Source organism: Nerophis ophidion, linkage group LG11, assembly GCF_033978795.1.
Source record: "Nerophis ophidion isolate RoL-2023_Sa linkage group LG11, RoL_Noph_v1.0, whole genome shotgun sequence".
In the NCBI taxonomy this organism is placed as follows: Eukaryota; Metazoa; Chordata; class Actinopteri; order Syngnathiformes; family Syngnathidae; genus Nerophis; species Nerophis ophidion.
The window spans coordinates 2,248,298-2,274,164 of NC_084621.1; the positions used below are offsets into that span (position 1 = coordinate 2,248,298).

General features: G+C 42.0%; 1 protein-coding gene across 2 annotated transcripts; it reads left to right on the forward strand.

Moving 5' to 3' along the window:
• The first annotated feature begins 1,617 nt into the window (after positions 1-1,617).
• p3h3 (prolyl 3-hydroxylase 3) lies at positions 1,618-25,867 on the forward strand. Of its 2 annotated transcripts, none has more exons than XM_061914849.1 (16): positions 1,618-2,008; positions 9,704-9,888; positions 12,242-12,400; positions 12,500-12,692; positions 12,775-12,906; positions 15,109-15,242; positions 17,015-17,110; positions 17,181-17,233; positions 17,307-17,386; positions 17,468-17,595; positions 17,668-17,763; positions 19,110-19,260; positions 20,853-20,970; positions 21,068-21,143; positions 21,221-21,361; positions 24,152-25,867. In XM_061914849.1, exons 1-16 carry the CDS (start codon positions 1,633-1,635, stop codon positions 24,305-24,307), a joined length of 2,274 nt encoding a protein of 757 aa, XP_061770833.1. In that variant the 5' UTR covers positions 1,618-1,632; the 3' UTR covers positions 24,308-25,867. The 2 variants fall into 2 exon arrangements, with proteins under 2 accessions (XP_061770833.1, XP_061770834.1); XM_061914850.1 differs by having other exon boundaries at positions 17,021-17,110.

The following is a 25,867-nucleotide window of genomic DNA, read 5'->3' on the forward strand; positions in this document are numbered from 1 at the left end:
ATTTATGGTAAAAAAAAAGAACTCATGGAAGCTCAGTCGCCAGGATTTTATCGTTAAATATTTTGTCATTTTTACAGTGTACAATTTGATGGATAACCCTTTGCTTTGGAATAAAAAGCCAAGCCGATATGTAGTTATTTTTGTTTGAACAACATTTTTTTGGGAATGTTTGATACTGTAATATTTTATAGCATTATGAAATCAAATTAAAATGTCAAAGATATGCAGTTGCATGCAGTGTATGTATTTGATGTCACAATGGAAATAACAAATACATAGAGTACAGACCAAAAGTTTGGACACACCTTCTCATTTCAAAGTGTTTGCTTTATTTTCATGACTATTTACATTGTAGATTGTCACTGAAGGCATCACAACTATGACACCTGTGAAACGACATGATGCTGGACTGACAAGCAGATAGTATCAATCAATCAATCAATGTTTACTTATATAGCCCTAAATCACTAGTGTCTCAAAGGGCTGCACAAACCACCACGACATCCTCGGTAGGCCCACATAAGGGCAAGGAAAACACACCCAGTGGGACATCGGTGACAATGATGACTATGAGAACCTTGGAGAGGAGGAAAGCAATGGATGTCGAGCGGGTCTAACATGATACTGTGAAAGTTCAATCCATAATGGATCCAACACAGCAGCGAGAGTCCTGTTCACAGCGGAGCCAGCAGGAAACCATCACAAGCGGAGGCGGATCAGCAGCGCAGAGATGTCCCCAGCCGATACACAGGCAAGCAGTACATGGCCACCGGATCGGACCGGACCCCCTCCACAAGGGAGAGTGGGACATAGGAGAAAAAGAAAAGAAACGGCAGATCAACTGGTCTAAAAAGGGAGTCTATTTAAAGGCTAGAGTATACAAATGAGTTTTAAGGTGAGACTTAAATGCTTCTACTGAGGTGGCATCTCGAACTGTTACCGGTTGTAGAGGGCGGTTTAGCTCAGTCGGTAGAGTGGCCGTGCCAGCAACTTGAGGGTTGCAGGTTCGATTCCCGCTTGTGCCATCCTAGTCACTGCCGTTGTGTCCTTGGGCAAGACACTTTACCCACCTGCTCCCAGTGCCACCCACACTGCTTTAAATGTAACTTAGATATTGGGTTTCACTATGTAAAGCGCTTTGAGTCACTAGAGAAAAAGCGCTATATAAATATAATTCACTTCACAAAGTCAATGACTTCATAGCACGCACTAATATTTAATATCTGGGTGACAGCCGGCAGTCATTCAAGAGAATAATAGCGCCTCCTATTGTTTTCTTCGCTTTATGACACAGGTCCTAAATGGCTCTTTGAACGGCAAAGGATATTGATCCCAGAACCATGTATATCAAATATTTCCGGATGGTTCAACCGCCACCCGCCCGAATCTAATTAAAATCTATTTTTCCGAGCCGCGGATGAGACCGCAAACCGCGCATCTCTACAAAGTTGACTCCATTATGAAATAATTATGGTAATAGCTGTTGTAAAACAAACACAGCGCCCTCTTTCGTTGACTTGCAGTACTGCAAATCAGAATCAAAATAAGCGCAAATATATTTGCATCAAAGTTTTTCTAAATTGTTTGAGTATTAATGTCAACCACACTTAAGGTAGTGTTTTTGTTTTTTTCATGACGAGGGAGGAAGTAATTCCCCCCAAGTCCCTCCCTCCTTGCCTGCAGACTTCCACCGTCCTGACGCTGCCTCTCCTCGCCTCCAGCATGGCGCGTCCCTCCGACTTATTCGCCGTCTACGTGGCTTTTCCAGTCGTCTTCCTCCTTGCATTCCTGCCCGGGACTTTTGCAGACTTGGACGCTCCATCGTCGCTACTGCAGCCTTATGATTTCTTGTACTACAAAGGAGTTCGGGCGTACTTCTGGGGAGAGTGGGCCAAGGCTGCAGAGATCCTGGAGAGGTCCATCGCGACCAAGGAGGCTCTGGTCGAACAGCGACGACTGTGCCACGAGGAGTGTGTGTCTGCAGGGAGACATGCTCGACAACACCTGGGTAACTTTACTCTCCACATAGTGCCAGTCTTTACTTTTAGGTGCAGTTGCTCACAAGGGCTGTGAAGCTTTAGTGCAGGGGTGTCAAACTCAAATACAGAGTGGGAAAACATTTAAAACTGAACGAAGCCGCGGGCCGAGGTTGAACAAATTAATCCTTTAATAGGGACCCAAACAAGTTTTGCATTGAATATTCAATCAATCAATCAATGTTTACTTATATAGCCCTAAATCACTAGTGTCTCAAAGGGCTGCACAAACCACTACGACATCCTCGGTAGGCCCACATAAGGGCAAGGAAAACTCACACCCAGTGGGACGTCGGTGACAATGATGACTATGAGAACCTTGGAGAGGAGGAAAGCAATGGATGTCGAGCGGGTCTAACATGATACTGTGAAAGTTCAATCCATAATGGATCCAACACAGTCGTGAGAGTCCAGTCCAAAGAGGATCCAACACAGCAGCGAGAGTCCCGTTCACAGCGGAACCAGCAGGAAACAATCCCAAGCGGAGGCGGATCAGCATCGCATCTCCACAAGGGAGAGTGGGACATAGAAGAAAAAGAAAAGAAACGGCAGATCAACTGGTCTAAAAAGGGAGTCTATTTAAAGGCTAGAGTATACAAATGAGTTTTAAGGTGAGACTTAAATGCTTCTACTGAATATTGACCAAGTAAGGCTTATATAACTTTATAGTGACATGCAAAATCCAGTTTTAAATAATATTTAAAATATATCAATGGCATCCATCCATCCATCCATCTTCTTCCGCTTATCCGAGGTCGGGTCGCGGGGGCAGCAGCCTAAGCAGGGAAACCCAGACTTCCCTCTCCCCAGCCACTTGGTCTAGCTCTTCCCGGGGGATCCCGAGGCGTTCCCAGGCCAGCCGGGAGACATAGTCTTCCCAACGTGTCCTGGGTCTTCCCCGTGGCCTCCTACCGGCTGGACGTGCCCTAAACACCTCCCTAGGGAGGCGTTCGGGTGGCATCCTGACCAGATGCCCGAACCACCTCGTCTGGCTCCTCTCGATGTGGAGGAGCAGCGGCTTTACTTTGAGTTCCTCCCGGATGACAGATCTTCTCACCCTATCTCTAAGGGAGAGACCCGCCACACGGCGGAGGAAACTCATTTGGGCCGCTTGTACCCGTGATCTTATCCTTTCGGTCATGACCCAAAGCTCATGACCATAGGTGAGGATGGGAACGTAGATCGACCGGTAAATTGAGAGCTTTGCCTTCCGGCTCAGCTCCTTCTTCACCACAACGGATCAGTACAACGTCCGCATTACTGGCATATCAAATAAAATAAAGATACAAATTGAATGCCTCTTTTCGGAGGCAGGTTTGAGTTGGGGCGGGGTTTGGTGGTAGCGGGGGTGTGTATTGTAGCGTCTCGGAAGAGTTAGCGATGCAAGGGGTTCTGGGTATTTCTTCGGTTGTGTTTATGTTGTGTTACGGTGCGGATGTTCTCCCGAAATGTGTTTGTCATTCTTGTTTGCTGTGGGTTCACAGTGTGGCGTATATTTGTAACAGTGTTAAAGTTGTTTATACGGCCACCCTCAGTGTGACCTGTATGGCTGTTGACCAAGTATGCCTTGCATACACTTGTGTGTGTGTGTGTATGAGCCGCATATATTATGTGAGTGGGCCGGCACGCTGTTTTCATGGAAGAAAAGCGGACGTGGCGACATGTAGAGAACGCCCAAGGCAGTGATTTTACGGTCCGCTCCAATATTATTGTCCGGGTAGAAATCGGGAGAAATTCGGGAGGGCCACTGAACTTCGGGAGTCACCCGGCAAAATCGGGAGGGTTGACGAGTGTGAGTATTAGCGGTGAATGTGGTGTTACGGCGGCGGGCCAGCTCTAATGTTCATTTGATATTGCCTCAAGGGCCAAATGAAATTACACGTGGGCCAAATTTGGCCCGCGGGCCAGAGTTTGACACCCATGCTTTAGGGCCATTGGGAGCCAAGGGATGTTTTTAATCTACCTTGGCAAAAATACATCCATCCATTTTCTACCGCTTATTCCCTTTGGGGTCGAGGGGCGCGCTTGTGGCTATCTCAGCTACAATAGGGCGGAAGGCAGGGTACACCCTGGACAAGTCGCCACCTCATCACAGGGCCAACACAGATAGACAGACAACATTCACACACTAGGGACCATTTAGTGTTGCCAATCAACCTATCCCCAGGTGCATGTCTTTGGAGGTGGGAGGGGCCTATCCCCAGGTGCATGTCTTTGGAGGTGGGAGGGGCCTATCCCCAGGTGCATGTCTTTGGAATACTATTAAATAAAATGTAAATAACCGCAACAAATAAATAAAAACACATTTGTCGGAGTATTAATTGATGCTAAAGAAAAATAGGCCTTGTATTATTGCAGGGGTCAGGGGAACCGAAAAGGGGGGGGAAAGGAGACGGATTCTAGGGGCCCATGATGGAGGGGGGCCTAGAGAGGCCCCTAATGATGGTGAAATTATGTGTTGGGGGCCCTGTAAAGATTCTTTTCATGGGGCCCAAAATCCCTAGCGGCGCCCCTGGCAGGGGTCACCAGCTTTTTAAAACCATGAGTTACTTCTTGGGTACTGATTAATGCCAAGGGCTACCAGTTTGATACACACTTAAATAAATTGCCAGAAATAGCCAATTTGCTCAATTTACCTTTAACTCTGTTATTATTAATAATTAATATTTATCTTTGTGGAAACAATGATCATCTTAATGATTTCTCACAATAAATATATATAGAAACAGATAAATATTTTTTAAAAAAAGGGGGGATTTCTGTCTGTCATTCCGTTGTACTTTTTTTTTCCCTTCTAGAATATATGATGAAAAAAAAAACACTTAATTGATTGGTTTAAAAGAGGAGAAAACACGGAAAAAAAGAAAATTAAATTTTGAAACATAGTTTATCTTCAATTTCGACTCTTTAAAAATCAAAATTCAACCGAAAAAAAGAAGAGAAAAACTAGCTCATTCGAATCTTTATTTAAAAAATTAAAAAAATTATCTATGGAACATCATTAGTAATTTTTCCTGAATAAGATACATTTTAAAATTTTGATGACATGTTTTAAATAGGTTAAAATCCAATCTGCACTTTGTTAGAATATATAACAAATTGGACCAAGCTATATTTCTAACAAAGACAAATCATTATTTCTTCTAGATTTTGCAGAACAAAAATTTTAAAAGAAATTCAAAAGACTTTGAAATAAGATTTCAATTTGATTCTACAGATTTTCTAGATTTGCCCGAATATATTTTTTTAAATTTTAATCCTAATTACTTTGAAGAAATATTTCACAAACATTCTCCGTCGAAAAAACAGAAGCTAAAATGAAAAATAAATTAAAATGTATTTATTATTCTTTACAATAAAAAAAATAAATACTTTAACACTTATTTAAATTGACAGGAAAGAAGAGGAAGGAATTTAAAAGGTAAAAAGGTATATGTGTTTAAAAATCCCAAAATAATTTTTGAGGTTGTATTTTTCTCTAAAATTGTCTTTTTGAAAGTTACAAGAAGCAAAGTAAAAAAATAAATGAATTTATTCAAACAAGTGAAGACCAAGTATTTTAAATATTTTCTTGTATTTTCAAATTCTATTTGAGTTTTGTCTCTCTTAGAATAAAAATGTCAAGCAAAGCGAGACCAGCTTGCTAGTAAATAAATACAATTTAAAAAATAGAGGCAGCTCACTGGTAAGTGCTGCTATTTGAGCTATTTTTAGAACAGGCCAGCGGGCGACTCATCTGGTCCTTACGGGCGACCTGGTGCCCGCGTTGGTGACACCTGCGTTATAGTAAACAATAAGGTGGCTATTTTTGGAATATTTGATCAGATTCAGAATAGTTTTTATTGCCATTTTTTGAGAACAGGTTCACAAACTAGAAATAGTCGTGCAACATAAAACACAGAATAAGTAATACAATAAGCTGGGCCTGAGCCATCAGATCTTGTTGTTGTTCATGTGCCTGATGGCCGAGGGGAAAAAACTGTTCACGTGGCAGGTGAGAGTCTGGATGGATTGTGGAAAAATACAGTATCTCATTAAAGTCAAACTATTATATAAAAAAACATTATACAACAGCCTGTAATGAGGTGGCGACTTGTCCAGGGTGTACACCGCCTTCCGCCCGAATACAGCTGAGAAAGGCTCCAGCACCCACCTGCGACCCCGAACGGGACAAGCGGTAGAAAATGGATGGATGGCTTATACAACAGCGTAAAATGTTTACATTTAAAAAAAAATATGAAACAAGAGCAGCATCCATCCATCTATCCATTTTCTACCGCTTATTCCTTTTTGGGGTCGTGGGGGGCGCTGGCGCCTATCTCAGCTACAATCGGGCGGAAGGCGGGGTACACCCTGGACAAGTCGCTACCTCATCGCAGGGCACAAGAGCAGCAGTTTTTCTTAAATAAAGTGCTATATTTGAATAAAAAGTTAGTTACCTTACAAGAAATACATTCATAATTAACTAAATGAGAATAAGGATGTCATATGGCTGTTGGGGAAGTAATTATAGATGCATAATGACGACGTATAGATGGAAAAATATTTTTAAAAGCTCACTTGAGAAACAACATCAAAGAATGAACGTGCAATTGGTGTAACAGGGGTTAGTGCGTGTGCCTCACAATAAATAGGTCCTGGGTTCGATCCCCAGGCTCAGGGTCTTTCTGTGTGGAGTTTGGATGTGAGTGCGTGGGTTCCGGGAGACTCCCGAAGTTTAGTGCCCTTCCCGAAAGTCTCCCTGGGCAACCATTTTCCCGATTTCCACCCGGACAACAATATTGGGAGCGTGCCTTAAAGTCACTGTCCTCTACAACATGCCGTCACGTCCTCTTTTCGTCCAGGTACTCCGGCTTCCTCCCACCCCCAAAGACATACACCTGGGGATAGGCCCCTCCCACCCCCAAAGACATACACCTGGGGATAGGCCCCTCCCACCTCCAAAGACATACACCTGGGGATAGGCCCCTCCCACCTCCAAAGACATGCACCTGGGGATAGGTTGATTGGCAACACTAAATGGTCCCTAGTGTGTGAATGTTGTCTGTCTATCTGTGTTGGCCCTGTGATGAGGTGGTGACTTGTCCAGGGTGTACGCCTCATTTCACCTGAATGCAGCTGGGATAGGCTCCAGCACCCCCGCAACCCCGAGAGCATGGGTGTAAACTCTGGCCCGCGGGCCAAATTTGACCCGCCTTTTAATTTCATTTGGCCCTTGAGGCAATATCAAATTACCGTTAGAGCTGGCCCGCCAGTAACACCACATTCACCGCTAATACTCATACTTGCCAACCCTCCCGATTTTCCCGGGAGACTCCCGAAGTTTAGTGCCGTTCCCGAAAATCTCCCTGGGCAATCATTCTCCAGATTTCCACCCGGACAACAATATTGGGAGCGTGCCTTAAAGTCACTGTCCTCTACAACATGCCGTCACGCCCTCTTTTCCTCCATATAAACAGCGTGCTGGCCAAGTCACATAATATATGCGACTTTCACACACACATACTTGGTCAACAGCCGTACAGGTCACACTGAGGGTGGCCATATAAACAACTTTAACACTGTTACAAATATGTGCCACACTATGAACCCACACCAAACAAGAATGACAAAACACATTTCGGGAGAACCACCGCACCGTAACACAACATAAACATAACAGAATAAATACCCAGAACCCGTTGCAGCACTAACTCTTCCGGAACGCTACAATATACACCCCCACTACCACCAAACCCCGCCCACCTCATTTTTTTAATTTTCGAATTTATTAGCCTGTGGAAAAAAGTTAATGTTGATATTTACCTCAGGAGGCTGCAAATAGAAAAGAGGCATTCAGTTTTTTAATTACATTTTATTTAATATACCACTGATGTTTTTTGAAAGTTGATTTTGCACTATTATGTTGTATAAGCGCTGCCTGTTCCATGGGAGGAAGCCGGAGTACCCGGAGGGAACCCACGCAGTCACGGGGAGAACATGCAAACTCCACACAGAAAGATCCCGAGCCCGGGATTGAACCCAGGATTACTCAAGACCTTCGTATTGTGAGGCAGACGCACTAACCCCTGGACCACCGTGCTGCCCATTTAAGCCTTGCTTGTTCAATATTCAATGCAAAACTTGTGTGGGTCCCTATTTAAAGGTTAAGTTGTTCAACCTTGGCCCGCGGCTTTGTTCAGTTTTAAATTTTGGCCCATTCTGTATTTGAGTTTGACACCCCTGCCCTAGATGGACAAGTGGTAGGAAATGGATGGATAGTTTGAGAAAAAGTTGTATTACTGGAAGCAAGTTGAACTACCTTATTTTTCAGACTATAAGCCGCAGTTTTTTTTTTCATAGTTTGGCCGGGGGTGCGACTTATACTCAGGAACCACTTATGTGTGAACTTAACACATTACTGTAAAATATCAAATATTATATAGCTCATTCATGTAAGAGACTAGACGTATAAGATTTCATGGGATTTATGGATTAGGAGTGAGAGATAGTTTGGTAAAGGTATAGCATGTTCTATATGTTATAGTTATTTGAATGACTCTTACCATAATATGTTAGGTTAACATAGCAGTTGCTTATTTATGCCTCATATAACCTACACTTATTCAGCCTGTTGTTCACTATTCTTTATTTATTTGAAATCGCCTTTCAAATGTCTATTCTTGGTGTTGGGTTTTATCAAATAAGTTTCCCCAAAAAATGCGACTTATACTCCAGTGCGACTTATGTTTTTCTTCTTCTTTATTATGCATCTTCAGCGGATGCGACTTATACTCCGGAGCAACTCATATTCCGAAAAATACGGTATTTAAAATGCAACAGCAAAACGAAGAAAAGAAAAAGTGGAAGGAGTGAAAGTTCACACTAATATGTCAACTATAACACAAACCTGAGATGCAGGGGTTTTTTTCCCTTGGAAAAAATAGGAACTTCTTTTCTGATCCACTTGTTAGTTTGAAAAATGTACAATAAAAAAGTGCCCCCTGTTAGGATCTGATGTTATGTTTGTGGAGAATAGTTCTTCCTCTTATTTTGGAGGACGGATGACGTCGCAAAACAAAGGCCAAACACACCATGTAAAACTACAACAATAATTTACCAACACTAAACCAAAAGGGCTGGAATAGGCTAGGAATAATACTTAAAGAAGTTAAACGGAGAGACAAAGTAAAAAATAAAAGTGCTAGACGAGGCGAGGAAAAATACTTCATGAAAGAAGTTAAACAGAAAAACTAGGTACAAAATAAAAGCGCTCGACTAAGCTAGATAAATACAGGCAAACCTGAGATGATGCACGAGACAAACTAGAGAGCCCGAGAGACAAATGACACACACGTCTGCAGCAAGCAGTTGACAAAGTCCCGGTGCTCACAGGCCGTCAGCAGCCAGGTTAAATATGCTGACTGTAATCAACATCAGGTGTGTGCTGCCCTGCACAGCTGCACTCCATAATGTGGACGAGAGAGAGAGACTGAACATGGTGTGCAGACAAAAACAGAAATGAGCAAGGAAAATTCCGATTACCAAACCCCCTGCACCATTTGATTTTTTTTAGTCTGCAGCCCTTAAGGAAAAATGTCTGGAGAACCCCCGATTTAAACGCATGACCTGTTGGCCTAAATAAAAACAATCTGATGCTCACTTGTTTTTCTTTCCTGCATTGTCAGACAGTGAAGAAGGGAGCCTGTGGGACCTTTGGGCCCTGGACTGGATACAGAAGAAGGCAGAGTGTTTGAGGTTCTGTATGGGACGCTCTGTCTCTCCAGTGGGACAACTTCCTGTTTCTACAGACATTGATTATGAGTTCAGTTCTAGGAACCCTTACAACTTCCTGCAGGTTATTTATTTCCAGGTTAGTTGATGTTAATTTGTCTCTAAGTTGATCATGTCTCGGCGAACCAAACAGAACTGGGTGCAAAAGAGTTTCTGAAGAGTTGCATGGAACCACTGATTGATACTTTTATTAGTAGATTGCACAGTACAGTACATATTCCGTACAATTGACCACTAAATGGTAACACCCCAATACGTGTTTCAATTTGTTTAAGTCGGGGTCCACGTTAATCAATTCATGGTACCATCCAAACGTTTTGTTGCACTTTTTCAATTTAAATGTTTCACTTAAAAGGAAAACATCTGATTCTGATAAAGGGGTCATCACATAAAGTCAGATAAGAACAATATTCCTTGTGAAAAGTGTCAAAGTATGTGTATAGAAAACAAAGAAAATTAAATTTACCGTATTTCCTTGAATTGCCGCCGGGGCGCTAATTAATTTAAAACCTCTTCTCATTCCTGCGGTGATTGATTGATATTTTTATTAGTAGATTGCACAGTACAGTACATATTCCGTACAATTGACCACTAAATGGTAACACCCCAATAAGTTTTTCAACTTGTTTAAGTCGGGGTCCACGTTAATCAATTCATCAAAGGCATGCGGTATAAGTAAGCAGCACTAATTATTTTAAAACCTCTTCTCACTCCGGCACTTACCAAAGGCATGCAGTAAAAATTTGAGTGTGATGTAAGGATATCATCCTGAAAAGCACATTTAATAAAATTTTTTTTATTATGGTCCTACCTATACTTATAAATATAGTCCATGCCAGCTCCTTCTGATCAAAAGCATCGATAACTTGTTTATAAATCTTCCTTATCTTTCTTCAGTTTTAAAGTCTCTCTGTCTCGATGGAGATCTTCCTTTATTACCTCCTCCAGCACGTATCACATAACTCATTTCACTTCTTCTGCAGCCGAGTAGTCGCAAGAAGGATCACTAGCGCCCTCTACCACCAGGAGGCGGGAGTCATTTAATGACTCATATTTGACACGGTATTGTGACGGTCTCAAGAAGTCGTCTTGCGGGTTCCCAGGACCACCAAGGAAGGACATGGCTTGAGCAGTTTGACTTTATTTATTTTTCAATAAAACCTCAGTCCAGGTCGCTCTTCCGCTCCTCTCCGCTCACTCGCCGTCTCCTCGCCGCCATGCCTGTCTGTCGGACCGTCGGCTTCACCTGTCCACAGGTATATTCATAAAACATAGCTGCTTACTGTTCTTTTTAGCATAAATTCAATAGGCCCTGTGGTGAGGTGGCGACTTGTCCAGGGTGTACGCCGCCTTCCGCCCGATTGTAGCTGAGATAGGCACCAGCGCCCCCCGCGACCCCAAAGCGAATAAGCGGTAGAAAAATGGATGGATGGATGGTATTCAATAGCTTGGACCTTAAATCCTACTGAATAGCTCTTAATCTTCTTCCCTTTAACCCAGGGGTAGGGAACCTATGGCTCTAGAGCCAGATGTGGCTCTTTTGATGACTGCATCTGGCTCTCAGATAAATCTGAGCTGACATTGCTTAACCCGATAAGTAATAAATAATTCCACTTGTAATCAGTGTTAAAAATAACGTTCAACATATAAAACAGAAGTTGCGTTAATGGTAAGAAGTAATTTATTTATTATTGGTTAGTGTGGGGCTTGCCCTCCTGGGGGTTCTTCAGACCACCAAGAGTCTGTTTTAGGGTTACAATATTGTTTTATTTTATTTTTCTCTCAGTTGCTTTCCAGCAATTGTCTTTTTCTCTTTCGTCCTCACTCGCGCTCTGGCTCCAGCTCCAACCCTGTCTCTCCTCCTGGCTGCTGCTTATAACAGAGTGACAGGTGATTAGGTAACAAGGCCCAGGTGGGCCATCTATGCACCTGTCGCTGATTTCGAGGCCGGTCCTGGCAACATCTTGCTTTGCTGCAGGCCCGCAGGCCACGCCCCCTCCACAGGTAACTTCAGAATAACAATGTTATTACAAAGAATAAGAGACCTATTATACTCTGGAAATGTTGGTCTTACTTAAAAATGCACGCGTTTAGTTGTGTTCAGTGATAAAAAATTTTTTATATGGCTCTTAGGGAAATACATTTTAAAATATTTGGCTTCTTGGCTCTCTCAGACAAAAAGGTTCCCGACCCCTGCTTCTTGCGATTTCAAATTACCGGTATTGAAATCAGCCTCCTCCATTTTGAAAATGATGACAGGGGAAGTGTCACTCGTGACGTCACCAGTTTGACCCGGCGGTAATTGAAGGCAGGTGCATACTATATGTCCTTCGGCAATTCAAGGAAATACGGCATGCTTTCGATGCCCTGTTCAAATAAAACCAAGGAATGAAAGTGAAAAAGGTGACACAGTAGGACACGTATCTTATCAGATGGAAAAGTTGCAAAAGGCAGCGGCAGCAGCTCAGACTTACTTTGTGGCCAACCCCAATCACCTGGAGATGAGGAACAACATTGAGAAGTACAGAAGGATGGAGGGAGTGACCGACGAAGCCTTTCAGGACAGAGAAACAGAGAGTGAAAAGCACTGGGTGAGGAATCATCGAATAAGAAAGTCTTGACGAAGATGATAATAATCACTGTTGACATTATCCAGTTGTAGTTTATCATGATTATTTTTGCTGACACAGGTGCTGTACGACGCCGCACTCCAGCATGAGGCGTTATCTGAATGGGCACAGGCGGCCGAAGCGTGGCGAGCGTGCGTGAACCAAACGCTGCGTCACATAGAAGAGTGCAGGGTGCAGTGTGTGGTCGCCAGCCAGCGCCTGCCTGAGGACAGGGGAGTTGACAGCATGGACGGCGTGTTCGAGAAAGCCGCTGGTATAAAAAGTGTTTTTTAACCAAAACCCCCTAAAAATACCATATTAGTCAATATATATATATTTTTTATTTTGTCACCCAGCACTTTCCCTGTCGCTGCTGTCTTGTCAGCAGTGGTGTGTGACACAGGTGGCAACACGTCCTGGTAGGATCTCCTCGCAAGACGACTTCCTGCCCACTCAGCTTGAGCACATGCATCTTGCACAGTTTAAAGGTAACAATCAATCAATCCTGTTGACAAACAAGTATGTGCTTCAGTCACTCTATCACGAGAAAAATGAGTTGTAGAAATGATTGGCAATTCAAGACAGTCATGACATTATGTCCTTCACAAGTGGATGTAAACTTTTGACCACGACTCTATTTGCTATATCACTAAGCTTTAGAACTTTCTTGTAGAAATCTCCTTCCACGTCTGTCCCTGACACCCACATTTCAGGCTCTGGAAACACTCTGTGGAAACAAACCACCCCCACACTGCTTGCTGGCTCGTCTGAGCTGCTGTGACTTAGACGACCATAGTAACTAATTACATCACCATAGTGACTAATTACATTACCATGGTAACTGGTATATCATGCAAAAGCACAGATTCCAACCATTGAAATACTTTGTATAGTTCAAGACTTACGGTCATTTGAAAACATCATCAAAGCAACAGTTTCCTAACCTGACTCTCGCCAGTTCCTTTTAGTCCGCTGAGCTCCACACAAGACATACTTGCCAACCCTCCCGGATTTTCCGGGGGACTCTCGAAATTCAGCGCCTCTCCCGAAAACCTCCCGGGACAAATTTTATCCCGAAAATCTCCCGAAATTCAGGCGGAGCTGGAGGCCACGTCCGCTTTCCCACAGCATGTCTGCCCAATGATGTTATAACTGTAGAATGATCGAGGGCGAGTTCTTGGTTTCTTATGTGGGTTTATTGTCAGGCAGTTTCATTAACATCCTCCCAGCGCGGCAACAACACACAACAACAGCAGTCCGTTTTTGTCTGCCGTAAACAGCATTGATTGATTGATTGAAACTTTTATTAGTAGATTGCACAGTTCAGTACATATTCCGTACAATTGACCACTAAATGGTAACACCCCAATAAGTTTTTCAACTTGTTTAAGTCGGGGTCCACGTTAATCAATTCATGGTACAAATATATACTATCAGCATAATACAGTCCAAAACCCTCAAATCTAGACTTCAAACATCCCAGAACAAGCTAATCCGGTTACTTTTAGACCTCCACCCCAGATCACAGCTCGCTCCAACCCACTTCTCCAAAGTGGTCTGGCTCAGGGTGGAGGACAGAGTCAAACAACTTGCACTGAGCCTAGTCTATAAAATCCACTACACCTCCCTGATACTGAAGTACATGTCAAACTACTTCCTTAACGTAAATGACCGCCATAACCGCAACACCAGGGGGAGCTCCACAAACCACGTTAACCCCAGATTCCGATCTAACAAAGGTCTTAACTCATTCTCTTTCTATGCCACATCAATGTGGAATGCACTCCCAACAGGTGTAAAAGTAAGTGCATCTCTATCCTCCTTCAAAACCGCTCTAAAACAACACCTCCAGGCAACTTCAACTTTTTACTAATACCCTCCTCCATTCACATCCCATCTCCCCGGATTATAAACAACTCAAATGTACTTCTAATGTATATACTTGTTCTTATGCTATGTGAACTCACTATGTTCTCTGCTGGCTGTACATATCCTACTAAGTCACACCTACACTGTTTCAATGTCCACATTTCTCTGTTGATGCAATTGTTGATGACTGAAGTACTGATATCAACCAAAGCTCCTCATCCCACCCCCAGGATTGTAAATAATGTAAATAATTCAATGTACATACTATGATGATTAACTTGTGTGATGACTGTATTATGCTGATAGTATATATTTGTACCATGAATTGATTAACGTGGACCCCGACTTAAACAAGTTGAAAAACTTATTGGGGTGTTACCATTTAGTGGTCAATTGTACGGAATATGTACTGTACTGTGCAATCTACTAATAAAAGTTTCAATCAATCAATCAAACGTTCTTGACACTATCAATGTTACAGCAAAAATGACCAGTAAAGGTGAGGTCCATGTATATATTTATGACGTGAACTTATGAGACATGTGGCCATTACACTCCTAAAGTCTAAATTTATGTCAATTGTGAGATCAGGAGTTCGTATTTCGAATCCAGACGTGTTTGATGACATTTTTCCTGGACAAACCCTTCCAAACATGCCTGTATTGAACTTGTGTTGTGTACTGGGAACAGATAACGGCAAAGATACACAATTACTACTTGATTAGTTGCTTAGTGTGTCCCAAGACTTTTGTCCGTCAAATTTGGAAGATAATTTTGGACTACCTCCACATCCATTTGAAAACAACAATGCTTTGTCACAGCTGGAGATATCAGAGGTGCGGTGCAGACGCTTCGCTCCCTTCTCCTCTTTTACCCGTCTGACAAAGACTCCGCAGACAACCTGCAGCTTTATGTTGAGACACTAGGGGGAAACAAAGAGTCACAGCCTCCTCAGGTATGAGCACTCCAATAATGTCAATGCTTCCTCCCCATTAAATGGTTGATATACTGTCTGATGCAGTAATATTTGCAGGTTTTATTTTATATTATATTTCAAAAGTACAAACCCTGTTTCCGTATGAGTTGGGAAATTGTGTTAGATGTAAATATAAACAGAATACAATGATTTGCGAATCCTTTTCAACCCATATTCAGTTGAATATGCTACAAAGACAAAATATTTTTTTCCGCAAATAATAATTAACTTAGAATTTCATGGCTGCAACACATGCCGTAGTAGTTGGGAAAGGGCATGTTCACCACTGTTTTACATCACCTTTTCTTTTAACAACACTCAATAAACATTTGGGAACTGAGGAAACTAATTGTTGAAGCTTTGAAAGTGAAATTCTTTCCCATTCTTGTTTTATGTAGAGCTTCAGTCCTTCAACTGTTGTATTTTATGCCTCATACCGGGCCACACATTTTCGATGGTAGACAGGTCTAGACTGCAGGCGGGCCAGGAAAGTACCCGCACTCTTTTTTTTTTTTTTTTTACAAAGCCACGCTGTTGTAACACGTGCTGAATGTGGCTTGGCATTGTCTTGCCGAAATAAGCAGGGGCGTCCATGAAAAAGACAGTTCTTAGATGGCAGCATATGTTGTTCCAAACCCTGTATGTACCTTTCAGCATTAATGGTGCCTTCACAGATGTGTAAGTTACCCATGCCTTGGGCACTAATGCACCCCCATACCATCACACATGCTGGCTTTTGAACTTTGCGTCGATAACAGTCTGGATGGTTCGCTTCCCCTTCAGTCCGGATGACACGATGTCGAATATTTCCAAAAACAATTTGAAATGTGGACTCGTCAGACCACAGAACACTTTTCCACTTTGCATCAGTCCATCTTAGATGATCTCGGGCCCAGAGAAGCCGGCGGCGTTTCTGGATGTTGTTGATAAATGGCTTTCGCTTTGCATAGTAGAGCTTTAACTTGCACTTACAGATGTAGCGACAAACTGTATTTAGTGACAGTGTTATTCCGAAGTGTTCCTGAGCCCATGTGGTGATATCCTTTAGAGATTGATGTCAGTTTTTGATACAGTGCCGTCTGAGGGATGGAAGGTCACGGTCATTCAATGTTGGTTTCCGGCCATGCTGCTTACGTGGAGTGATTTCTCCAGATTCTCTGAACCTTTTGATGATATTATGGAGCGTAGATGTTGAAATCCCTAAATTTCTTGCAATGTCACTTTGAGAAAGGTTGTTCTTAAACTGTTTGACTATTTGCTCACACAGTTGTGGACAAAGGGGTGTACCTCGCCCCATCCTTTCTTGTGAAAGACTGAGCATTTTTTTGGGAAGCTGTTTTTATAGCCAATCATGGCACCCACCTGTTCCCAATTAGCCTGCACACCTGTGGGATGTTCCAAATAAGTGTTTGATGAGCATTCCTCAACTTTATCAGTATTTATAGCCACCTTTCCCAACTTCTTTGTCACGTGTTGCTGGCATCAAATTTTAAAGTTAATGATTATTTGCAAAAAAAAAAAAATGTTTATGAGTTTGAACATCAAATATGTTGTCTTTGTAGCATATTCAACTGAATATGGCTTGAAAAGGATTTGCAAATCATTGTATTCTGTTTATATTTACATCTAACACAAAATCCCAACTCTTATGGAAACAGGGTTTGTAGAAGCCCTGGTGGTGTTTATAACCTCCAAATATGAACTAAATGTGTTCCTGTTTACGGATGACAACTCAATTTTGTGTGTTGAAGATACAGGAGATATCTCGCTATGTCAGGCGCTCATTGCAGGAGAAGAAGCTGCTGTATTTCAGTATGGAGAATTTAAATTTCACCTTCATTGACCCGGTAAGCAGTCATCTTAAAATACACTATTCTGCTTGAAAGGTGGATTTTTAAAAGATCTTTTCCTGTGCAGGATCTTTGGACTCCCGAGGATGTTGTCCCCGAATCCCTCAGGGAAACATGGAAGTAAGAGAGCTCATAAGGAAAGTTTGTCCCAGATTCAAGTCAAGATAAAATGTGTATTTTTTGTTGTTGTTAGAGCTGACAAAGAGAAAATGAATGAAAAAATGAAAGAGGATGAGCAGCAAGAGGAGGTGGATGACAGCGGCTTTTATGCAGGTTAAAACATGCAAACTTCCTGTAGTGCTTTTGAGCACAGCATACAATACTAACCGTTTTTTTTTTCCGTCCTTTCACCAGGTGGTGTAGTCCCTCAAGTGGGTGTGACCATCACCATGGACGACCAGCTCCTAAACGGCACCAACCGGGTGGTCCTGGATGGAGTCATGACTGACAGAGAGTGTGACAGCATGTTAAAGTTGGCAGCAGTAAGTCCTATAAGAAGTTTAAGCCAGATGCAGCATCTTACCTCCTTTATGCTCTCTGGTAATTCTTCAAAGGCGGTGGCGTCTGCAGGAGATGGTTACCGGGGGCGACGGTCTCCCCACACACCTCACGAGACGCTGGAGGGCCTTACCTTGTTACGAGCGTGGAAGGTTGCTCAACACTACGAACATTTAGCTTCAACATTTAAAGTCCTACTGAAAGCCACTACTAGCGACCACGCAGTCTGATAGTTTATATATCAATGATGAAATATTAACATTGCAACACATGCCAATACGGCCGCTTTAGTTTAATGAATTGCAATTTTAAATTTCGCGCAAAGTATTCTGTTGAAAACGTCGCGGTATGATGAAGCGTGCGCGTGACGTGAGGGATTGTAGCGGACATTTTGATCCAGCACCGATCACAGCTATAAGTTGTCTGCTTTAATCGCATAATTACACAGTATTCTGGAAATCAGTGTTGCTGAATCTTTTGCAATTTGTTGAATTAATAATGGAGACGTCAAAGAAGAAAGATGTAGGTGGGAAGCGGTGAATTGCGGCCGGCTTTAGCAACACAAACACAGCCGGTGTTTCCTTGTTTACATTCGGCTCTTACTGTAGACATGAGCGGAGAGTTTGCGTCGTTCCTCCTGCAGCTGTGGACTTTCTTGCCTCCTCCGACCGGCCGCCAGAGGCTTACTCCATGGAGGGAAAAATAAAATAAAAATCTCAGCCCGGCTTCCTTGCCTCGTCGAGAAACGTGGCTTCCCTCGGAGACACTGGCGGTCACCACACCCGTGGCCACACGCTTCCGACTTTCAGGTACGACTAAATAATCTCACTAAAACCCTAGTAACACAATAAGCAGATAAGGGATTTTCCAGAATTGTCCTAGTAAATTTTTCTAATAACATCGCTCCCACATGAATTGATTAACGTGGACCCTGACTTAAACAAGTTGAAAAACTTATCCAGGTGTTACCATTTAGTGGTCAATTGTACAGAATATGTACTGAACTGTGCAATCTACTAATAAAAGTATCAATCAATCAATCTATCAAAAACTTCCCTCGTCTTTTTTTTTTTCTTTCTAGTCTTTCACTCTCATTTTCCTCATCCACAAATCTTTCATCCTCGCTCAAATTAATGGGGGAATCGTCCCTTTCTCGGTCCGAATCGCTCTCGCTGCTGGTGGCCATGATTATAAACAATGTTCAGATGTGAGGAGCTCCACAACCCGTGATGTCACGCGCACATCGTCTGCTACTTCCGGTACAGGCAAGGCTTTTTTATTAGCGACCAAAAGTTGCGAAGTTTATCGTCGATGTTCTCTACTAAATCCTTTCAGCAAAATTATGGCAATATGGCGAAATGATGAAGTATGACACATAGAATGGAGCTGCTATCCCCCTTTAAATAAGAACTTCTCATTTCAGTAGGCCTTTAACATGTGTGTGTGACAATCATTGGTACTTTAACTTAACAATTGTTTCTTTCCTTGCACGTCACAGCTGGCTCAAGATGGCGTAGTCAACGAAACTGACGCCAAGTTGTTACACGAACTGGCCGAGAGAGCGCGAATCCTTCTTCATTCCTACTTTAGGAGCCCCTCAGGACTTTTTGTCGCTTTCACACACCTGGTCTGCCGGAGTGCAATTGCAGGTAAGAGGGAACACCTTAATTTGTTGAGGATTTAAGGTCACATAATGTACTTTTTTTCAACAATTTTAAATTAGAGGTCCAGCAATATTGTATTAGAAGTCATACTTGCCAACCTTGAGACCTTTGATTTCGGGAAGTGGAGTGTGGGGGGCAAGGTTGTGGGCAGGGCGTGGTTGGGGGCGTGGTTAAGAGGGGAGGAGTATATTTACCATACCGCTAGATTCACCAAGTCAAGTAAGTATTTCATATATATATATATATATATATATATATATATATATATATATATATATATATATATATATATATATATATATATATATATATATATATATATATATATATATATATATATATATATATATATATATAAGAAATACTTGACTTTCAGTGAATTCTAACTATATATATATATATATATATATATGTGTATGTATGTATATATTTTATTTTATATATATATATATATATATATATATATATAAATACTTTAATTTCAGTGTTCATTTATTTACACATTTACACACACATAATACTCATGTCAAAGCGCTTTGAGTACCTTGAAGGTAGAAAAGCGCTATACAAGTACAACCCATTTATTTATTTTATTTATCTATTCATTGTTGAGTTAAGGGTTGAATTATCCATCCTTGTTTTTCTAACCATATGCATGTACAGTAGATGGCAGTATTGTCCTGTTTAAGAGTGTCACAACATTGCTGTTTACGGTAGACGAAAACGGACTGCTGTTGTTGTGTGTTGTTACCGCGCTGGGAGGACGTTAATGACCCTGCCTAACAATAAACCCACATAAAAAAACAAGAACTCGCCCTTGATCACTCTACAGTTATAACGTCATTGGGCAGACACGCTCTTTATACACGTCACTCAGGTCCGCATGGAGCTGGAGGGGGCGTGGCCTCCAGCTCTGCCTGAACTTCGGGAGATTTTCGGGAGAAAATTTGTCCCGGGAGGTTTTCGTGAGAGGCGCTGAATTTCGTGAGTCTCCCGGAAAATCCCATAGGGTTGGCAAGTATGCTAGAAGTGTGTTGTCACAAACACGTTAGCATAGCTACGTTAGCTAAAATGCTAACAATAGAGTCACATTTTAACAGCAAGGTTAGCTTATTCGCTAAAGAAAAAAACTAATTTAACTTTCAGCTCCATCACTTGTAGCTGATAGCTGGTAGAGCGCCAGGCTTTATTTTAAAATGTGTAGTGAAGCCTGCTCTTTATTTTTTTACAAAGCTGGCCCAGAAGGTAAAAACCTTGCTCAATAACAGATTTATGTTACATAGCTTGTCATGCAATGCCATCACACCTCTGGCGTACCACAGGGCTGTGTTCTCAGTACCACTTGTGTTGTTTTTTTTACCAACATGACTTAAAAACTACCAAACCAATTTCTACAAAACTTTGTTGTAAGTTCTGCTAAGGAAAATGGAGAGCAAAACACAACTTTGGAACAGATCCAGATAACAGATCATATTTTCTTTCATAAAGACCTCATTGAAAGTGTTAATGAAACATGTGTAGAAAAGGCAGAATTCTGAATACAACTCTTATTTTTGGACCATTTTCACTCCCCTCAGGTGACCAGGAGGGCAGACTGGACCTGTCCCATCCTGTCCATGTGGACAATTGTCTCTTAGAACCTGACACAAAACAGTGTTGGAAGGAACCACCGGCTTTTATACACCGAGACCTCAGGTACGCTTTCAAATCTTACTTTGACTACTAGTAGCTTTGCTTTATTATGATTGATGAATAACCTTATATAAATTGCATATCATGTATTTCTACACAGTGCAATTCTCTATCTGAATGACAATTTTGTCGGTGGCGAGTTGTTCTTTACAAACAGAGACGCCAAAACAGTGACCGTAAGTCCCCAAATGTTGGTGTTATTCTTTGAAATGTATGTTTTAGATTAATTTCTATTATGACCTCATCCATACAGGCCACGGTCAAACCGACATGCGGTCGACTCGTCGGCTTCTCATCAGGACCAATAAATCCACACGGCGTTACCGCGGTAACTAAAGGACGGCGGTGTGCGCTGGCTCTGTGGTTCACCAAGGAGAAGTTGTACAGGGACATGGTGAGTACTCACGTCCTGACCCTTGCTGTTGTGACAATGAACACAATGCAAATCGGGTGGTGGTTGCTATAGTGACCTTGTTGTTAAAAGTCCAGCTGGGGAAAATGTTGTTCGCTCATGTAAGAGCGGTTGAGCGTGACGATAAATTTCAGTTGTATAACCTTGCACTTAAAGTGTGATATTTTCTGAAGATTATTTAAACTCACCGAGGTACACTGCCACAATCTGGAGATCAGATACAAAATGGTATTTAAAATGTTCCCTTTCCAAAGATAAACTCAATAAGAAAAGTGCTGCACTAGAGGCCTGTAGTTGGCAGCAATGCAACTGTCAGGATTGTCCCTGACAGTTTGGCTATGTTTTGAGTTGTTTCCTCTGCATTTGTCTTTGTTTCCTCTGTGTGTGTTTCCTGTCAGCGCTCCTATTTTGTCTGTTTCCTGTGTTTCTCCCTGGTCGCTGTTACCCCTCAGCTGCGGCTGATTGGCACCTGGCCACACCTGGTGTCAATCAGCCCACTCCTATTTAGACCTGTTTTCTCCTCCAGTCAGTGTTGGATTATTGTTGTTGCTACCTGTTATGTCCTGTCGTGTCAATGCAGCGTTGGTGTAAGCTATCTTCGGTAACTGTTTGTAGCTTACTGTCTTTTGTACCCTGCTTCCAGTTTTATTTGTTCTTAGCCAAGTTGTTTATCCCCCTCGTGCGTGCTTTGTTTGTACCCTTTTGTTCGGTTTTTGTCTTAGTGTTTTATAAAATCACGTTTACCTTCAAAATGCCTGTCTCCTTCTCTGCATCTTGGGGTTTGTCACAAACTAACTCTGACAGCAACATTACATACTGGAAGGAAACCGCCACCCACAGCCTTAAGCTAATTTTTTTTTTTTCCCCCACTGCACCACCACCTGCTGGATCTGGTGCGTCACCTGGCCCTAATGCATGCAGACAGTAACAGCAAAACATGATTTTAAAATATACTCCATTCCTTTTAACTAAAATGATCCAATACAAATTAATAAAACATCAGATCCCTTTAAAGTAAAGTTGAAAGTTAAAGTACCAATGATTGTCTCACACACAGTGTGGTGAAATTCATCCACCTTCTTCCGCTTATCTGAGGTCGGGTCGCGGGGGCAGCAGCCTAAGCAGGGAAGCCCAGACTTCTCTTTCCCCAGCCACTTCGTCCAGCTCTTCCCGGGGGATCCCAAGGCGTTCCCAGGCCAGCCGGGAGACATAGTCTTCCCAACGTGTCCTGGGTCTTCCCCGTAGCCTCCTACCGGTTGGACGTGCCCTAAACACCTCCCTAGGGAGGCGTTCGGGTGGCAAACTCCGGGGGAAATTTAAAATTGCAATTTAGTAAACTAAAGCGGCCGTATTGGCATGTGTTGCAATGTTAATATTTCATCATTGATATATAAACTATCAGACTGCGTGGTGGCTAGTAGTGGCTTTCAGTAGGACTTTAAATGGATGTCCTGATCTTGCTGGCTGCAAAACAAGTTTACCTTCAGGTACTAATAAAGTAACCTAACCTACTATTTGAGAAACACTGAGTTAGAGTAATAGATCTCCTTAGAATTTTCAATCAGTGCAAAATTTTGCATTATCTTAAAGGGGAACATTATCACCAGACCTATGTAAGCGTCAATATATACCTTGATGGTGCAGAAAAAAGACCATGTATTTTTTTTAACCGATTTCCGAACTCTAAATGGGTGAATTTTGGCAAATTAAACGCTTTTCTGTTTATCGGTCTCTTAGCGATGACGTCAGAACGGGACGTCACCGAGGTAACACACCCGCCATATTCATTTTCACATTACAAACACGGGGTCTCAGCTCTGTTATTTTCCGTTTTTTCGACTATTTTTTGGAACCTTGGAGACATCATGCCTGGTGGGTGTGTTGTCGGAGGGTGTAACAACACTAACAGGGAGGGATTCAAGTTGCACCACTGGCAAGAAATCTGCCGCCAGACCCCCATTGAATGTACCAGAGTGTCTTCACATTTGACCGGCGATGCTAAGACAGACATGGCACAGAGATGTATGGATAACCTGCAGATGCATTTGCAACCATTAAGTCAACCAAATCACAAAGGTGAGTTTTGTTGACTTATGTGCTAATCAGACATATTTGGTCACGGCAGGACTGCCAACTAATCGATGCTAACATGCTACGCTAATCGATGCTAACATGCTATTTACGCTAGCTGTATGTACATTTGGAACTAGATACCCACATTTAATGCGAAACAAACACTTACCAATCGACATATTTAAGTTGCTCCAGTGTCACAAGATGCGAAAGTCCTGATCGTTTGGTCCGCACACTTTATCGGCGATGCTAATAAGGCAGCCATGCTATGGGCCACTTCATTAGGTACACACATGCTATGGCCGAATAGCGTCAATAGCTTCAATTTCTTCTTCAATTTCGTTTTCGCTATCTACCTCCATACTCCGACCATCTGTTTCAGTACATGTGTAATCTGTTGCATCGCTTAAACAACTGAAATCCGAGTCTGAATCCGAGCTAATGTCGCTATATCTTGCTGTGGTAACCGCCATGTTTGTATTGGCAGCACTGTATGACGTCACAGGGAAATGGATAGTGGTTTCGAAGATAGCGAAAATAAGGCACTTTAAAGCTTTATTTAGGGATATTCCGGGACCGGTAAAATTTTGAAAAAAACTTCAAAAAATACAACAAGCCACTGGGAACTGATTTTTATTGTTTTTAACCCTTTTGAAATTGTGATAATGTTCCCCTTTAAAAGCATTATCTCTCCTGCAGGAGCGAGAGGAAGTAGAGACGGCGTGGGCCGCTGACGGACAGGCCGTGACCACGACGGATGAAAAAGAGGAGCCGAAGAACACTCGCAATCAAGCGCCAGCTAAGACAGCCAGCAGAGGGAGAGGACGGGTGACAGCGGGCAAAGATGAACTGTGAGCCTGACAAAAGTGGATTTCCTCTCAATGGAACTTGTCTACCAATGAAACTAATTTATAAGAGAAGAACGATACACTTTATGTGTTATCATAACTGAAGTTGAGTATCAGGTTTTCAGTCTACATTTGTCTTTAATGCTGTATGAACAGTATGAACCCTGTTCGCTTTTAGTGATATTTGACACAAGATTTTCCCAGTTTCTAAGGTCAAAGTTATATCATCGTATATTTTAAGTGAAGTTTGGAAACTTTGGGGTATTTTTCGCTCTATGTAAAATAGATTTTTAAATCATATGAATGTGATCCAAGTCGGCTGCTGTAGCTAAATTTAATGTCAATGTCAAGTGAATTGATTTGTTCTATGGTCATATTGTCACTTTAAAAAAAACCTGTCATACATGTACTTTTAAAAAACTTAACCGCTGTTTAATAAAACTACATTTATCTAAAAAAAATGCAGAACAAACACAGAATTGAAAGATAACATGGAGGTGTTTGCAGAGCAATACGTTTACCTGGTTTGAAGAGTAAACATTCTCTGCCTGTAAAATGTGTGTGTAGCCGACTGACAAGTTGGTAATTGTATTGCTTGTACTCACCCGTCCAAAGGCAAAACCCAGTAACTCAATTTTGGTCAAAACTGAGCTGATAATAATTTTGGAGTTCTTAGGTGATATCCTTTACATTAGTGTATGCGATATTGTAATTTGTTCCGTAAGTAAGCTGTTACGCGCATGGCAGGACCTAGCAACTACCACAAAACCGCATAGATACAACAGAAAAACCTAGTATCTAAAGGGACCAATGGGAGCTTCTTTGTCAGTCGCCTTATTGTCTTTAATGAGACATTTGCAGGAATGGGGGCCGACGGTCAACCTGATTATGTGATATTTGGAAGATTGGCCCAGGACGTTGCAAGCACCTTCATTAAATGTATTCTTCTTGATTCTTCCCCTTGCATACTCTTTTGGGCAGATAACTGTGGAGGTCCAAATAAAAACTGGACGCTGCCCAATGTGCAAACGCAGAATGGGGCCCACCCGAGATTGTGATCAAATATCTGGAGAAAGGGCACACGTTCATGAGAGCAGATTCAATCCATGGCTCAATCGGCAAGAAAATGAAAGCTGAAGAAAACATCTATACGTTTGATGACTTTGTAGATCTTTGTAAGACAGCATCAAGATAGATTGCTTTTCGTTTGTTCTCTCTAAATCAGCTAGAAGTGAGTTACTAGGTTTTGCCTTTGGACGGGAGTACTGTTCTGAGCAGCTCAATCCTTTGCATGAAGTTCCATTTGTTTCTATGGTTATCATCACACTTTTTCCTCTTTGCTTTTTTTCTGTGATTGCAAAACAACAACACAAAGGCAAAGGAAAAATGCATAATCCTACATGTTTCTCTGGCATCTTTTTATTAGGTGTATAGTTTTGTTATTTCAGTTTTATTATACAGTGGTTAATTTATTTTTAAGACTTGCAGGACAGCTTGAGATGTTAAAGATGTTACATCATTGCTTTTACAGTTAATAAAGGTGACATGTTTCTCTGGCCTCTTTTTA